The 16,993-nt window shown below is 39.2% G+C and overlaps 1 protein-coding gene across 4 annotated transcripts in view; it reads right to left on the bottom strand.

Annotated features, from left to right (window-relative positions):
* Positions 1-266: 266 nt before the first annotated feature.
* Positions 267-16,993, bottom strand: part of LOC132907751 (synapse-associated protein 1-like) — a 91,278-nt gene continuing 74,551 nt past the window's right edge. For 2 of the 4 annotated variants that reach the window (XM_060961129.1, XM_060961130.1), the window contains 4 exons: positions 15,043-15,182; positions 12,842-12,981; positions 7,932-8,102; positions 267-2,630 (listed from right to left, as the gene is read on the bottom strand). In XM_060961129.1, the coding sequence (XP_060817112.1) occupies positions 2,452-2,630; positions 7,932-8,102; positions 12,842-12,981; positions 15,043-15,182 (630 nt within the window). In that variant the 3' untranslated portion in view covers positions 267-2,451. Of the gene's footprint in view, positions 2,631-4,506; positions 6,295-7,931; positions 8,103-12,841; positions 12,982-15,042; positions 15,183-16,993 lie in introns of those variants that run through there. The other 2 variants (XM_060961133.1, XM_060961132.1) reach the window with 2 other exon arrangements.

The raw sequence follows: 16,993 nt of genomic DNA, 5'->3' as shown, positions 1-16,993 counted from the left end.
ATGCGTACGTACAACGCGCGTTTCTGTCTTTCATTAACATTTTGACGAACTTAGGCCCGATTAATTGCGATAGCTTAACGTTAATATATATATCTCGTACAATATACATATATCGAACTAACGACTAGTGCGAATTAAAAACTTCACAGCGAGCTGGGTGAAACACGCGCACACGGTGAACCAGCGTTGAGTTCAGAATCAAGTCTTCCTTAAAGGATTCTACTTCCTTTTTACGAATCTCTAAGCTAAATAAATGTATTTCATTATTTTCCTTTTTCTTTTTTTAATATTACTCTCAGATGCATCGAATCAGTCGGTCGATGCACGGACATATAGAGGTTAACATAGAAAACACGTGGGAAGAATTGACGAAAGATCTGGACTCAACATGGCGGCGCATGCAAAACGATCCTCTTCCGAAACCGGAAGTGCAACGATTTCATACGAATATGATGCTTACTTCTTTTGACCGCTTCTCTTTTTTTTTCTCATTCTTTTTTCCCTCAAATATACCATCGTTCGCATCATCGTTTCTCTTCTCTCGACTTTAGTTCGCATCGATAGCAAGTTCACCCTTCGCCTTGTACAACAATCGAACGTTCTAATATTTCCTCATCGATCGCAGAGCGTACACGTGACGTTGCGAAGGCGCGCTTTAACGAAGATAAAACATCGTGCCGTGAAACGCTAAACTTGATCCAACGCGACTCTTTTTCTGGTCTACGAACGAGAATTGTTGTTTCGACCCGGTTTGTTCGACGAGGTCGAGGAAATAATTGGACGGCATGTCACAGAAAATCCTGTCGAGAGATTGTTTGTTTCCTATCATCATCGATTCTTGTTAATTAGTGCTATTGGTAACTCGAGCCTCTATACGTCACGCGCTCACTCCAAATCGATGTTAACGCGCGCTCAACGATATTAGCGCGGATATTGCAAACACGTAACACATATTAGGATGAGCTTCAACCTAAAAATACAACGTACGTATTTCTCGCGGCGCAACATTAACAAATGCGCCTGTGTAATAATAGTAATAATGACAATAATGGCAATAATAATGTAATACTAACAAAAACATCAACTTAAGTCAATCTTTATCAATTTCTTTCCTCTATTCGCGATTTCTCGTCGAATCGATTTCATCTTTGGCATACAACATTCACGATCAACGAACAACGACAAGGGATCGTCGCGCGTGAAAGCGCCTGACCATCGCTTCTGGGTTGTTTCCACTTGTTTTTCTCTCTTTTTTGGGGAAAAAATATAGCTGACGATACTCGACGATACTCGTTCGAAACGGTGTCCTTCGGCACACGGCAGTGTAATGTGTCACTTCGGATAGTCGTCGATCCTTCGAACCCGATGAAGAAGCGTTCAATAAATCTTTCTTTTCTTTAATTTTTTTTTTATTTATATATAGATGTATATTTATATATTCCGTAGCACAGTGCATTTCGCGTAACATTACATAATATGCTCGATGTTGAAAGTAATATACTTTTATTTATATTAATTCTTTTCTTTCAAGCAATAAATATAATTAATGATCGATATTACAAAGGGGAAAGCTTGGAATTTTTTTTTCTTTCTTTCAACTTGATCTTCTGTAAATCTTACATAGTCGTCCTTATAATTGAGAGCGAGTCGTTTAACAATTGACATAAGTGTAGCGTTAAAGGTATATCGTCTCGTGTGCACACCCGTTCACCGTTTTATGGTTCACGGATCATCGATGGATGGAATTATCGACGGAGGTTCGAGAAGCGAGAGTGATCGACGAAATAATTCTCTTTTTACAACCACCGCAGTACAACTTATCTTTCCGCGTTTCTTTTTTTCCCCTTTATTCTCTCTCTCTCACTTTGTTCTTTCTCATCTTCATCGTGCTCGAGGATCGCAAACGTACTCACACGTTGTCGAGGAGAACACCCCGTCGAAGGGGAAACGAGGAACAGGCTCTTCTTCCCCTTCAAACTCTTTTTTCTTCCGCCTTCTCTCCCCCTTACCAATCTTTTTAACAAAGAAAGAAAAAAAAAACAAAAAAGAAAATAATACTCAGACTAAGTCTCATTCTCTCTCGCGTTTCCTCCCTCCCTTGTACACATTATTACATCGTTACATCATTCGACGCAGCATCGACGGTCTCGAACATTATCGACCCACCCCCCAAAAGTCTGTTCCTCCTTTTATGGTGATGTCTGAACGATCGCGAAAGAGGGGCAAAGCTGAAAGCTGAAAGGAAGCGGGAAGAAGACAAGATCCCCCTGTTCCAAGAATCTTTCATTCTCTGCTCCTCTTCGAACAACCGGAGGAAGATCTCCGTGAAGGAAAGACGCGACAATCCACCCGGTGATCTCACACACACTCAGTTTCCCTTTTCTAACGCAGGATGATCTCGAAACGCGACGAGATCGCCTCTATCCGGTCCACCGCGAAGGATCTCCCGGCTCACTTGAGGTCCTCGTCGTCCTCGTTGGCTAGCAACTCGTCGATCTGTTTCTCCCAATCGTCCTTATCCAACGCGCCGCTGTTTCTGATCGGCGTCGCGTTGCTGTTCCTCTCCTCGTTACCTGTTACTACCTCGTAATCCTTCAGTTCCGCCTCCAATTCGCGTTCCCAATCTTCTTCTGCGGAGATTGACAAGCAGCGTTGTAGGCTAGTTTCAAGCGGGCCACGCGGCCTCTTGTTCGGCGCGTGTCAGTGTACGTATGCACCGATGAGTCCGCTTGAGTGTTAAGTGTGTTCGTGTATGTGTGCCGTTTTTAGTTTTCCTATGTGTTGGCGTCCGCGTATTTCAGTGTGCATGTGTATTAGACGAACGATTTATACGCATACACTAGCATGTGTGTGTGTGTGTGTGTTCTTCGTGTGTTGCAGATGGCAAACGATTTTCCACGCGTACAATCGAGTTGTTTCAAGAGCGTGTGCTCCGGCCGCCCGTTTCTCCGCATCGATCACGCGACACGCCAGTCCTTGTGCCTCAGTGTATCGGTGTGTCGGAATTTAATCGTGTCCCTGTGTTAGTGTTAGTTAGGACGGGGGCGTAGAAGGTTGAGTGGGAGAAAAGGGGTGGCAAAGGGCGAAGAGGGGGTAAAAACTGAAACCACACACAAGAATAGAGAACCGAGAAAAGGGGGGTGAACGCGAAACGGAACCGGATAGACGGGTTTCCGGCGTGTCTCGCTACGCTTTTCCTTTCTTCGTTCGCGGCGTACGCGACTGCTAGTATTCCCCTGCAAGGTTTGACATGGCCGCGACCATCCTAGTTCTCGTACACGTTGTATCCAAGATTCTAACGCGAGTAATCTTGTCTTCTGTCGGTCGAAATCACGATAAGCGACGAAATCGCGATGTTTTAGTTGGAAGAATGCGAAAAGGGACGCAGTCGGAACCGGAAGCAACCGCGGAACGCGAGAGAAACGCGTCTGACTCGATCGATCCAACCGCGAAGAAACTACGTTTCCCCTTTGACGCGATTAAATCAAATGCGCCCACTGGCCGTGGATTCGATCGGGAATTACGTGAAACGCGTCCTGAAATTTCCCATATAATCTGTTCGTCGAAACTTGGTCGATCATCGCGAATCGTCATCCCTCTGTACGAAGACTTCTATCCGTGTCCAAAAGTTCCACCTTACGAACTGCACCGTGTACGAATTATCGTTATTTGCAGCGTAAATTCATTCCGGATTGATCGAACGAATTGTTTTCACGCGTCGAGCAGAGAAAATTGAGTTAACCGAATTTTTCATTGGAAACTCCATACTCGTTTTTTCTTTCTCGCATACACGCTCTGTCTCTATAACTAGCTCTAACAGTCTACGTGTGTGTATATCGATTCGTCTTTACATGCGCTCTCCATGTCAAATCTAGTTCGACGTTCGATAGCACACCGCGATTGCATCGAGGCTTCGCGTTCGTGCCACGGTCGTTTCTATTATTTTTACTTCCTACTTTTCGTCGATTTGTTTCTACCACGTACTGTTTTTTATTCTTTCCTTCATCTTGTATCTCTTTCCTTTTTCATTTTTACTTTTTTTTTTATTCTATTTATTTCGAAATCAGGTGCACCGGTGCACGTGCGGATTTTCTCGCGTGCTCGTTTACGCCGCTTAAGCGTCTGTCCACATGTAAACAACCTCGCGTATAAATTAATTTATTTCCGCTCTCGTTTCCGCGTTTCACGTTACCTCGTCTTCCTAATCGTTAACGTCGTAACGATTTCCTTCTATCGTTGCGTTATGCGTCTGTCCTTTATCTCCCTCTCTCTCTCATACACTCTATTTTTTAGATTTAAATGAAATGTCGTTATCTGATGTTTTTTCCTTTTTTACTTTTTCTCTTTTGATACGCATGGTTTTTGACATTCGTTGGAATGTGGACGGGCGCATAAACGGATTGCCCCCGGTTGGTTGTCTTTTTATCTTTCGCGCGATAACTCTCTGTTAAATTGGTTTAATTGAATCGGAAGGAAAATCACTACGAGGACTACACCCACGAGAGACGAGACGAAAGTTTACACCTCGATCCCCGTTTCATTTATTTATTTTTCTTTTTTTTTTTTTAGGTTTTCTTTTAAAACACGTATTGTCATTCAACGAATTTGTATATTTTTTCTTTTTCTCCTTATTTCGTCTTAATTTTTTTACGGTAACATTTAGTAAATTCTTTTTGTTGCCATCACTGTCTTTTCTTTTCGTTTAAATATTTTTCCTTTATAAGAAGAAGATACCAACTACGATCAGCAGATATTTTTTTCTTTTATTTGGCTATTTATTTCTTTCGTTCGAGTAACTGCTTGATAGCGCGTTAATTTCGCGAAAGAGCCATTAGCATTATTTCAAGAGTCACAGTTTTCGCGTCGTCCTTCTCCTCTATTCGCGCTACTTTCTCGCCAATCTTTCTCATCTCCCTTCCTTACCTCCTTTTTTCCTTTTTCTTTCCTCCTACGTTATGTGTTTAATGTTTTCCTTAACGTTTTACAACACGGAGAGAATCGACAAGAGACAATATTTATTGATTAAGAACGAAGACAGACAGACGACAGACAAACGGACAGACATACAGACATTTAATCAAGTTTTTTTTTTATCTTTGCTTGTGATTTTATTACGATTTTTCACTTTGCGTATATTACGTACCCTTTTCCTCTTTTTTTTTTTGTGTTCTTCTTTTCATTTTTTACCAAAGGTTCTTTCGTTTTTTCTTTCTCACTCCCTTTCTGCCACGTTCTTTCCTCGAAAGAATCGTCCTCTCATTCTTTCTCTCCCTCACGCACCTATTACACACGATCTCGCTATCTCTTTCTCTCCCTTTCATTCACACTCTTACTCTCTCTCTCTCTTGCTCTCCCCTCAGCATGCGTATCATTAATCGCGTGTCACTACATCGCTATCATCGATATTTAACGCGTCGTTTCTTGTCGCGTTTCAAATCCGACGTGTCTCCTGAAACGCTGCCTTCTTCTCGCGGTTTTCTTATTACAGTCGTCTATTCTCCCCAATCCCTCCCTCTAACCTCTCTGTATCTTTTCTTCTCGTGTTCGTCTTTTCTTCTATCTCGAACGAAGTCTCGAGTCGAGCGTCTATCAAAATTAACTATCCTCGGAAAAGAACAGTGTGGAGGGGGTTGGTGGTCGGTCACTTTGTTCGAATCAAACTGGACGACCAATAAATTTCGTCAATTTAATAAATGTCGACGGAGTACAGCGACGAAATGATCAACGACGAACACGACGACGATAAGCCACGTAGACGACAGTCACAGTAAATCACGGCGTTGTAATTATATATATACCTATATATATATATATAGAATTACGATCGATCAGAACGAAAACCGCGCGACGTAACCACCCCTAAATCGTTGATCGTCCGTTACGCGTGGCACGAGATCGCGTCGACGCGTAAGGATTCTTGGGAAACGATAACGGAAGAAACGACAACGAAAAGAAAAGAACGAGAGGCAGCGAAGGGAGAACGAGAAAGCAAACCGAGGGAAATAAAACGACGAGGATCGTTCGTCGTGTGAGAACGTCCCCGTTCGTAGTGTCAAGTTAGGGGAGGGGGTGGTAGTCTGGGAGCAGTTTAAACTTGATAGCAACGAAAAGTTAGACGAAGGAGAAGAAGAATTCGATACGAAAAATGCGACGGAGGGTTAGAGGAGATGGTGGACAAGAACCGAAAAAGCTCACGTCGGTCTTCGAGACGGGGAAAGAAGCTTGTCGTATTTATTTCTGAGGGGTGTGCTTTGGATAATGCTTTTTTATCGGGGGGATATTCCTCTTCTTAGGCTGTTGACAGAATAGAATGGAAAAGCGGTCGTTTAGTCACATTGGGCATTATAAAACTCTAAATGAGAGGCGAGCAGGGTTCGTAACACATAGAGAACGAGAAACAAAACGTAAACTCTTTCGAGGAACATACGTAAATCTGATGAATGAATTTAATAAAACATGGACAGGGAGAGCTGTATATCCTATACGAGCAATTCCTACGAGTAAGAATGATAAAGCACACTGATAAGGAAAATGTTAAACGCATGAAGAAGGGATAAAAAATAGATAAAAAAAGAGAGAGATAGAGAACAAAGACAGAAACGAGCACATATAGAACTACTGACGTGACGCAACGTGGTTAGCTAGAACGCTGGTGAAGAGAAAGGTGGAACATCGATAGATCGATTATTATTCGAATTTTCAAGTTCATCTATACGAGTATACTCACGAAGAATGTGTTTCTTGGACACCTTGTGTCTTGGGCATAGATTGCTTGATCCAAGAGGAACTTTTCTTTCTTTTTCTTTCTTTTTTCTCATTTATCTTACGAGTTTATTTTTGTTTCTTTCTTTTTATACATTCGTATCTCGTGTGACGAATTCGATGGCAAAATGTTCCATGTTCGTTTCCATAGTATAACCGCGATGTGGAAATTTCGTTTACTTTCGCTCGTACGCCGATCAATAGATGCATTCATCGAAATCGCGGACGAGCGAAACAAAAAGGAGAATTCGTTCCTCTTCGAACATATATACGGATACATGTAGCTCTTGTTCGAAAATTTCGTTGGTGGTCGTAATGAAATAACTGGCGCGGGACATCTCGTTGAATATTACGTTCCGGTGGCTAATCGCCAAAGGTGTGTGTACAGAACAATTTCGAATCAACGTGCATCGCGCGAATTCTTGTCAAGAAAGGTTCGATCGAGGACGTTGCACGAATCAGCAAAGCTTCGTGACCTCGTGGCAATTTAAAGCTCGACAGAATGGAAGAGTACGACGGTCTATAATTTCTTCCTATTTTCTATGTTCTCCAATTATTGTTAGCATTTTTATTCTCGAAACACTGCAACTACCAAAGGTATAAAATCAAGAAGATTAAGATGAAAAGATGTGCGAAAAGATACGTGATACAAGGGAAACAAATCTTCACCCATGATATATAATAAATCAATCATTTTATACGATACGTGTAATAAAAATTTATGGATGTACAAAGCAAACAAATTTCTATATATATTTTCAGATTGCTTTCAAATTTGACCAACATAATCACAATACCCGTGTTTCATTACGGCGTTAATGAAATTTCAAAATATTTCACATAACACATACGATATGAACGTAAAAGTTTTCTATGACAAGAGATTAAACACTTTCATGAGTCAATGTATTTCCATATTAATCGAGATTTTCCACTATCTCGTCAAAGTCACTTTTACATCTCGCGTAATTAAACAAGAAAAAAGAAAATGAAAAATAACATATGCGTAACAAATACAAAAGAAACCTTTGGTAGTTCCAGTATTAAATATAATACGAGTAAATAGAAGTAATTAATGACCATGCCACGAGTTAGCAAAATCGTGTTTCGTGTTCTGTACAATTGTTGGCAGAAGGCAGAGCTATAACGACGACCAACGATCAACTAACCTTTAGGTGGCTGCATTCCCAGTTTTTTCATGCCTTCCCGGACCTCTTCGAGGTCCGTGTCCGAGACCCTCATGCTATCGGACACGAATTCGTGGCCTGGCGAATCGGCCAACGCGCTGTTACTTCCGGTCATCGCTGTTCCGCTGCTTTCCTGGCCAGTGGTCACTTGAACTGTTCGCAAGACAACACTCACGGCTAAACTAGAAGGGACGGGTACCGCCTAACAGCTAAAAGCCTCTAACAGCTCTACTACGTTCGTTAATATGCTGTTTACTAATTTTCTAATTACCTATCGATCGAACTAGCTAATTGCTGCTCGTTCGTGCGGTGCGCGTGTCATTTATCGATTTAACTGTACAAAAGCTTGCTGCGCTCTTTAGACTAATGTAATTCTAATTTCTCAATAACTAAAAGAAATAAAATATTAAGATAGCTTGCTTCTGCTTTAACCCTGCTACGGTCTTTGAACAACACGATGCTTGATATTTTAGTATAATAATATTTCAATCCTTTGAACAAGGAAAATAGTTCGTTAGGTGAATCTGTGTGGAAGAAATAGCGACAAAAAGGTAGCAAGTAATTCTTTGAAATTCAACGATGTCAAGGAAATGAAAACAACGATATTAAAACGATATAAACATAATAAAACCGATCCTAATGATATTAATAAAATTCGATAACGTAAATTGACTATTTTCGTGAAAATATTCTCTCTTAATTCGTTAAGAAAAATTGGAATAAAATCAAGATGAAGTGTCACGCGTATTAACAAGGATTCGTTGATAATTTCTTTGAAATTAATTTTTTAACGATGAAAGAAACGCGATCGCATCGAGAATGACCCAAAGAGCGTAGCAGAGTTGAAAAAGGAAAAAAAACCGAGCAAGAAACGAAGCTTTATAAACAGGGAATGTGCACAAATATCAAACTCAATCTCGAACGAACTCTCGACTGCAAGATCATCGAATTTCAAGCGCGACTTAACCAGACGCCAGGGCATTAACATCCTCCTCGCAGTGATTTGACTTCGAACAAACGGAAGTCGTCGTTGGAACCGCGGCGAAGCCGTTGGCCGGGATCGAATTCTCATTTCGCGAAAGAGAAGAGGAAACCGGGCAGATGGAAATGGTCGACAGAAAGCAGAAGGGGTGAACAGCCCCTGAAGATGGCTTCGAATTCTCATTCACGGGCGATCATTCTCAGGATCAGACAGTATTTCACCAAACTATTCACCTTCCTCTCCCAGGGGCTCCTCTCGTATTTCGTTTTATCCGGTTCGTTCACCTCCACTCCGGATGGAATTCCATTGTTTGTACGGATTTCACCTCCTGATTCCGCAATTTCGACTCCGGCCAACGGTTTGCGCTTTCCCGAAAGCCTTTTTTTATCAACGTGCTGACGAGTTCGATTTTTCCAGTGGATAGAGCGTATTATTTTCGTGGAACATCATCGTCGTTTCATGCTGAATTAACTCGAATTAATACCACGCTCGTAATTCGAAGTGGGCGATGCACTGATGATATAGATTTTTCGATTTGAATAACTATTGTGGAATTTTTCATCGTGTTATTACCGACTTTACGTATTTTTGCTAATTTATATGTATCATCGGTAGTATTAGATAATTTATTTGTTTATTTATTTAAAGATAAATAACGTAAATCGCCATTAATGTTAGGAACGAAGTGAAGCACGTAGGAAATAGTACGGACTACAACGGGCGTGTAACAGCCCTTACAAAATTCTATGAAGCTAGTTTTTCAAGCTATCGATGTTAACGTCGAAGAAATCAAAACAGGTGCGGTAAGAGTTCGCTGTATTGTTGTATGCGATTCGCTGGGTCCGAATTCACGAGTAAGCATCGATAACGGTGTGGGGAGAAAGGATCTCGTGAATCTAAACGACCTGGTCGGGCTATAAAAATTTATAAGTTCAAGAAGTTGGGGGCAAAGAACAACGCTGTTAATAATAGGCCCGCAGTCATGGTCGGGACATGCCGGGATATGCCACTATACGCGACGAATCTCAGAAACTTATATCGCACCCTTCTATTGAGCTGTTTGTATTTAACTTGATTTTCGGCGCATATTCTAATTGATAATGTAATAATTTGGTTCGTATTCCTTTTGAGTGCCAAAAATAGAAATATAGTGTCAATATATTAGAATTCTCAACAATATATATTGACAATATATATATTGATCGTGTAACGGGTCTATTTCGTACAATAACGTTGAGAACCTTAAATACCGAAAATAATATTGACCGTCTGAATGTTTCTTCGCATAAGATCTACAGTGTCGACGAAAAGTATTTGTACACTCCTAACTTCCTAAGGAAGCGTTTTCAAATCAAGTTCTATAATTTCATTCGCACAGTATCATGTTTTTGTAATCATATGAAACTATCACTGAATGATACAAAATTTATTACAATTGGGTGTAATCAACCGTACGTACATAAATACACTGACAAATGCAGAGATGTAGAAATACTCTCTGTACATAACACTTTTATGATATTTAATGTATAATACTTCTTTTGTACATATTCATCGTATACAATTCACGTATATGATAAAAAGTTCCACAATATCGTAAACAATGATGAACTTATAACACGATAAAACAATCATCAGTACGTCATACAAATTTTCCACGCTATGATATTCACAGCATCTATTCATCTCTTACACGATTCATCAGCACGTTGTTTGCGGCTCGTCGACGAACAGATAAATCTACACGACGCATCAGGCTCGGAAATGTGCCATGCATGGTGGTCTTTCGGAGAACGTCGAGTCGTCGATGGAGCGTGAACGGTGTGCGCACGACATCCATAAACGTTTCCTCTGGTCTCGATCGTGGTCGATAGGTTGATCGCGAAGGATGTCGTTCGCCAGGCGCGGTGGTTCACCTCGACGTCGAACGAGCGAAAAATCCTTTCGCTCCGATCGGAAATTACCGTACTAGTCTTGGAGCGACGAGGAGGACGTCAAGTCAAGCGGCTCGAAATTGCGATGCAAACTAATATAAGAGGCAACGAACGTGCACATACCGAGGAAACGAACGAAAAGGGTTTGCGTGTGCACGCTTTCAAACGTAGCTCGACGATCGACCCTTTACGCAAAGTGACGTCGATGGCTAGATATCGAATCGCGATGCTTCGTGCTTTTCTCTTCGTACTTTTGTTATTTTTCATCCGATTCGTTTCCTTTTTTTATTCGCGGTACTTTCGACGCGTGACTTTTATGCGATCGCGCGAAGCCGTTAAATCGAAAAAGCAACGCCGGTGTATATCCTCTGAAATCGTTCACCGTTTAATCCGACCGGTATATAAAAGCCACGACCAATTTGCCGACTCTGTTTCGTATCGATTCCGATGGTAAAAATTTGATTAGCTAATCCCAGTTACGCGAAATCTATCTCTGGCTATATGAAATATGTATTTCATTTAACTCGCGGCCGATCGAACCTCGACCCCGTTCCTCTGAATTATGCAACGTCTAACCATCATTCTACTCTGCTTTCACGATTTATTATCTTAAGGTTAACTAAATACGAAGCAGGATATCCGATTTTGAATTGTTAGCCATCGAGCGTAGTGTTTCGTTCGACCTGACCATCTAAAATATCTGCGTTGCTTCAAAGAATTGCATGAAAATGTAAACGATCATTTCACCAAACGTCTATGCATCGATGAGAGTCGATGAAGCGAAATTTAACTTACCTTTGCTCCATCCTCGGAATTGTCTCAATAAAATCGCTCGATCTTATGTAAGAGAAAAATACAGACGAAACGCTACTAACTACTGTTAGGCTGTGACCATTTAATGAAACTGATGATTGTTCTTTCGAAAAACAACGCAGATGTTCCAAATGCTCAAGGAACGCGTCGAGCGATGCACAAACGAAACACTTCTGATCGAAAGGGTCGAACGATAGACTTGATGATAATGACGATAATGATATCGTATGATAAAAATACATCAACCCCTTAACGCATAAATTTTTCTTCAATTTATTAGCGAGAATGATGAAATCATTTGTAATAAAAATAACGTATGGTTACGGTGGATGTCTGTTATGCGATCAGTTCCGACAAACGAAACAGTTGCTTTTATAAAAATCTACAACCTCGTTCATGAATATTAAGGCATTTGCTGGCCTCATAAAAAATATAATAATTAACGTAGAATAACGTGAGTTATCAGAGGATTAATCGACTCAATTATGTGGTCGTGCAATATAATGATTTAGAATATACAGAAATAATTTGCGGAGATGTCTGCAAGAATCGAATAAAGCTAACGATCTGATGATTATATATGGACACCTAAAATGTTTCCATTTAAATCTCACTAAGAGATAATTCCAGACGATTCGATTAGAAAATTCGATGACGTTCGCAAAAAATTCCAATTTTATTTTTGGAATTATATACAGAATGCATGAAACCGAGGAATAATAGATGCTGTGGAAATTAGTTGAGACAACGATTGAGACAGGAAATGTATAATTATTGAAGAATATTTGAAGAATCTGAAAACAGTTTCTTACCAATTTTTAAGAATTATCTCGTTCTCGTTAAGAGTCTTAGCATTGATCAACGAGGGTGTCTATATGTATGCATACTTTAAAAATAGTTGTCATCAAAACGACAGTTCGTTAGAGCACACATCCACTGTAATCACGGCCTTGCGATGCAAATGGATCCAGGCTATGTTTTTAGAAGACATATAGATATCTTAGTATATAAAATATCGCAGCTCGTGAACCCGTAAAGGCCAATGACTAAAATAACTATGTAAACTAAATGTGCGTTAAGTGGTTAAACGAACGATGATAATATTATAAACGATAATAATATTGGATAAACGTGAGAAATGGTTGCACAGAGGTTCGAATTACCTTCAGGTTGATCGACGGTTCCGGCGGAAGTCTGATTCAGGTTGTTCTCCGTCTGGTTGACCATTGTATTCAGCTCGTGGCTTTGACGGAGAACCGATACTCGGTAGAAGTAGTTCCGCCAGAAATTCTCTTCTGATATTCTGCACGATACAGATGTCGAGTATTAATTTAGGGGCGTGAATTCGTCCCGAGTCTTGCTAGCAGAGAAGCCACACGACTTCCGGTCAACCGTAATCGAATGTCGCTTTGGAAATTGCCAATTAACGCCAGCCACCGTCGACTGATTTAATTTAGTCCGTGAGTAAATAACACTGATCGTGGGTTATCCGCGTTTCCTCGTACGTAGAAACGTGGGAGTTCGAATGCGTATTGATCTTCCGGAGATTGATAGGTGCGTCTTGAAATAACTCGCAATTACGAACTCGCTTCCTGAGCCACTTCCACAAATTCGACAAGTTGCAAGAGATATGTCGTAGCTGATAGTGGCAGAGGTATTTTATGGTTGGAGTTCACACGATATAGTTCACAGTTGATATACGCCAGCGATGAAGATTTGATGTCGATCTTCGTACGTTTGGTTCGCTTTCTCAGTCACGCGATATTGTACACTGCGTAGCGAAACGCGTGGTACGTGTAAGGTAAACGCGTAGGTAAACTCGTGGATGGGAACTTACTCTGTAGAAAGTCTGTAGTTCTTACTCTGTAGAAGAACGAATCTAAAATCTAAAATAAAATCTTCGTTTGCGAGAAAATCAAGTTCTTGAAAGCTTTGACAAGTGCGGTCGTATACGAATGGACAATCATGACAGATTATTGTACGGAGGAAGTACGAATTTGAAAGTTTAACAAATGCACCTTAACTTGATTAATTCTCAATACCTTGTGAAGTGAACGTTGGAGGGACATTCTAAACAAAAAATGTAGAACAAAATTCATTTGAAGCTTTGTATCACGCATCTTGCAATACTCGCAATAGTTTAGTTTCGGTAGATACGACATTTCCGACCAATAATAAAAATTCGTATGTTCTATGATGCGAGACGATTGCGAGAGAAAGCGAACCCACGCGTTCATGTATTTTTAATGTATTTTTAAGAGAGATGTATAAACTATAAATCAATTTCCATCGTTAGACGTCACCAACTGAAGCGGAGAACAAATTTACGTATCAACTATAACCATCTGAATACTAAAAGTACCTGTGGTTTGTGATGCATCGTAGCTTGTCCGTAAGTTTGGAGATCTCTAGAGGAAAGTCAGAGAGAAGATTCGCAGGGGGAATTCCAGAGGGATTTTGCAGAGATTTTCTCTTTGTAAAGGTTTGAGAATGATTTTGGTTCTAGTTGGGTGAGATGGAATGGAGTTAGAGCGGAATTAGATGTGGAGGACTCGAGTTAATAGAGGCTTGAATTTGAAATGACGGAGGAATTTCTGTGCCCCGAGTTTGAATATAAAAAGTCTGTTTAATATTGTTGAAGAAATAAGGAGATTTGTATCAAGTTCTTTCGACGAATAGTTTTTACTAATTATCAAGGTTCTCATTTTATCCTCTTGTACGCGACTCTTTTGAATATTGTTGTACACAGAATTGTTACTTGTTATTTCGTTATATCAAATTATTTAATTCATTAGAGTTAAGTATGTGCAATCATCGTAAATGGAAGTTCAAAAGCACGGGCTTTATTCAATTATGTGCCTGACGTTTCCAACAGTACGTTTTAGCATTTGGCTGAAAATTATTACTGTGCGCGTATGGGTACGATGCACATGTATACTCTCCTGATATTTTAAACACTATTACGAAAGTGGAACTTGCTATTATTTTAAACAAAATAGACAAATACGTTCGTTTTCTTTCGAAATAAAATATTTCCGAACAATGATATTTGTTAGTGAAAATAACAATTTATGCTATCTCGTTCATGGGATTCCAGAAAAATAACACCGATTTTTCTAGTACTAAATATACATTATCGAACAAAATTTTTTTGTTATATTTTAATTACTTCGACTTCTCCAAAATTTCCTTTTCCTTGAACACTATTCTCGAATATCATAATATTAATTTCCTTGTGTACGTCTAAATTAGGATATCAAACTTACGGACATAGTTTCAATATCATTTTCCAAAATGTTATCATGGCATAAATGCAATTTCTAAAGTATGATTAGTTGAGCAACAATTTGGTAAAATTACTCACACTTTCGGCACAAGCTGGAACCTCATGTTCTCCAAGTTAGGATCTAGTGCGAGAGTGGCCTGTGCCATTGGTTGCACAGCCTCAAAGTCCCAGGGGAAATCGACTTCCTTTGGTGGGGATTTCAGGAAGTTACGTTGATCCTGAAATCAACATTCCCAAATTACCAAAATTCCTTTACGCTTTGTCGTTCACCACTTTTAAATGGTAAGCGAATTAAATCGCCAGTGGATAATCTGAAATTAGATAATTTATAAATTAAGTTAACGAACCTAATTTAATTTGTTTAGTTTGATTCGATCGAACTGGTTTATTTTGATTTAATAACGTTAAATTAAATTAATTAGCCTCGGTTAATGAATCTTTAATTAAACCTGCTGTTTATAAAAAGATTTATCATACATTTAACGGATCAGCCAAGATCTGTGCAGGATTAACGAAATCGTCGTTCCAAGAAGTCCACTTAAAGAAGAATCGATTCGATTTAATAGAGCAGATACTCTGTTACTCGAGGGGAAGCAATTTCAACTTTAGTGATCGTTATACTAATCGCGACACGATCTCCTCACTGTAATTAACAGTGTCTAATTTTGTCTGCAGCGTGGATAGATTATGTCTGTTTGTTACGAATTGTACGTATGTTGTGGCTCAAATGTATTCAAATATTTGATGATTTTCCGTATTATATGATTTAATGATGCTGTTATAATTTCATCCTTCGTTGATTTTCAAAACGCGAACAAAATCGATTAATTATCGAAAGCAACGGTATATTTTAAATTTATTAATTCTAATATACTATGGATTACATTCTCAATAATCGATTTAAATTTATAATTTGTTGATTGTATAAGAATGTATAATATATAATATAATATATGTATGTCATGTACCCCTTTTAGTCACGAGCTGATTATTAATTTACATACTGTCACAATAAATCAATCAAAATGATCAGATACTCGTGAGATATGTTTTTTTTTTTAATTTTCCAATCGACTTTGTCATTAATGTATTTTAATAGCATTGTAAATGTTTAATTGGAATTTTATTTAATTCATCTTATTTCTCCCATGAGAGAATTGCATCGGACTCGATCAGTTATGTCATCATAAATTGGCACAGTAATTTCGCAGCCTCTATGATACATGGTCACTGCGTTATCATTCATACGTATTATTAAATCATGAATCAAATTAAACATGTGCATATCTATGCCCATCTGCGTATGTCGCTGCGAGATATCAACTGCCCTGTTTCGATCTCGAAACGCAATGGAAGCCAATCTAACCGGGAATCGAAAATCTTTGCCTATATTCCGTTGCACGAGTTCATTAACCCTTTCATTAATACGAGCAACTATACGTGACATTCAAGCCTTTCCGGGACAATTGTAAAATATTAGAGAAATGAGACGAATCAAGGACAGGGTTCGTATGTAATTCTTATACGTGCTATACTTTAATTTCAAAAGAGACAATTATAGCGAAGGAATTAAACTAGCACGTAAGGAATTAAATTAAAAGTAATAGGACACCTACTCTAAGTATCGCTATTTATCGAAACACTAACAAATTTTACTTTATTTTATAAAAATCTGCAGATTTGATTGAACAGAATTGATTCTGACAAAGTTTTAGTTAAATTAAACAAATACTCGATGGAAATCCATTTATTCGATTTCCTATTATATAACCGGAAAATCATAGTTGATGAAAACTACTGTTATACGAATTCAATATAAACTATTTGTTCCCCAACAAGTTCGTACAAACAGAATTCTATCAAAAATAAAACCCGAGAAAAGCATTCAATTTGTACTAAACATCAGCGAATGTTCCAATGCTGAATATTTAGAAGAGTACATTAATTCTCATTGAAAAATTAGCATAGCGAAAATATACGTGGCGTCCGCCTTAACACACCAAGACATGTACCCGAAACGCGTGGCAAG

Source organism: Bombus pascuorum, chromosome 6 (assembly GCF_905332965.1).
Source record: "Bombus pascuorum chromosome 6, iyBomPasc1.1, whole genome shotgun sequence".
In the NCBI taxonomy this organism is placed as follows: Eukaryota; Metazoa; Arthropoda; class Insecta; order Hymenoptera; family Apidae; genus Bombus; species Bombus pascuorum.
Note: the sequence above shows the minus strand (reverse complement) of the source record. Positions and strands in the feature narration are given on the sequence as shown.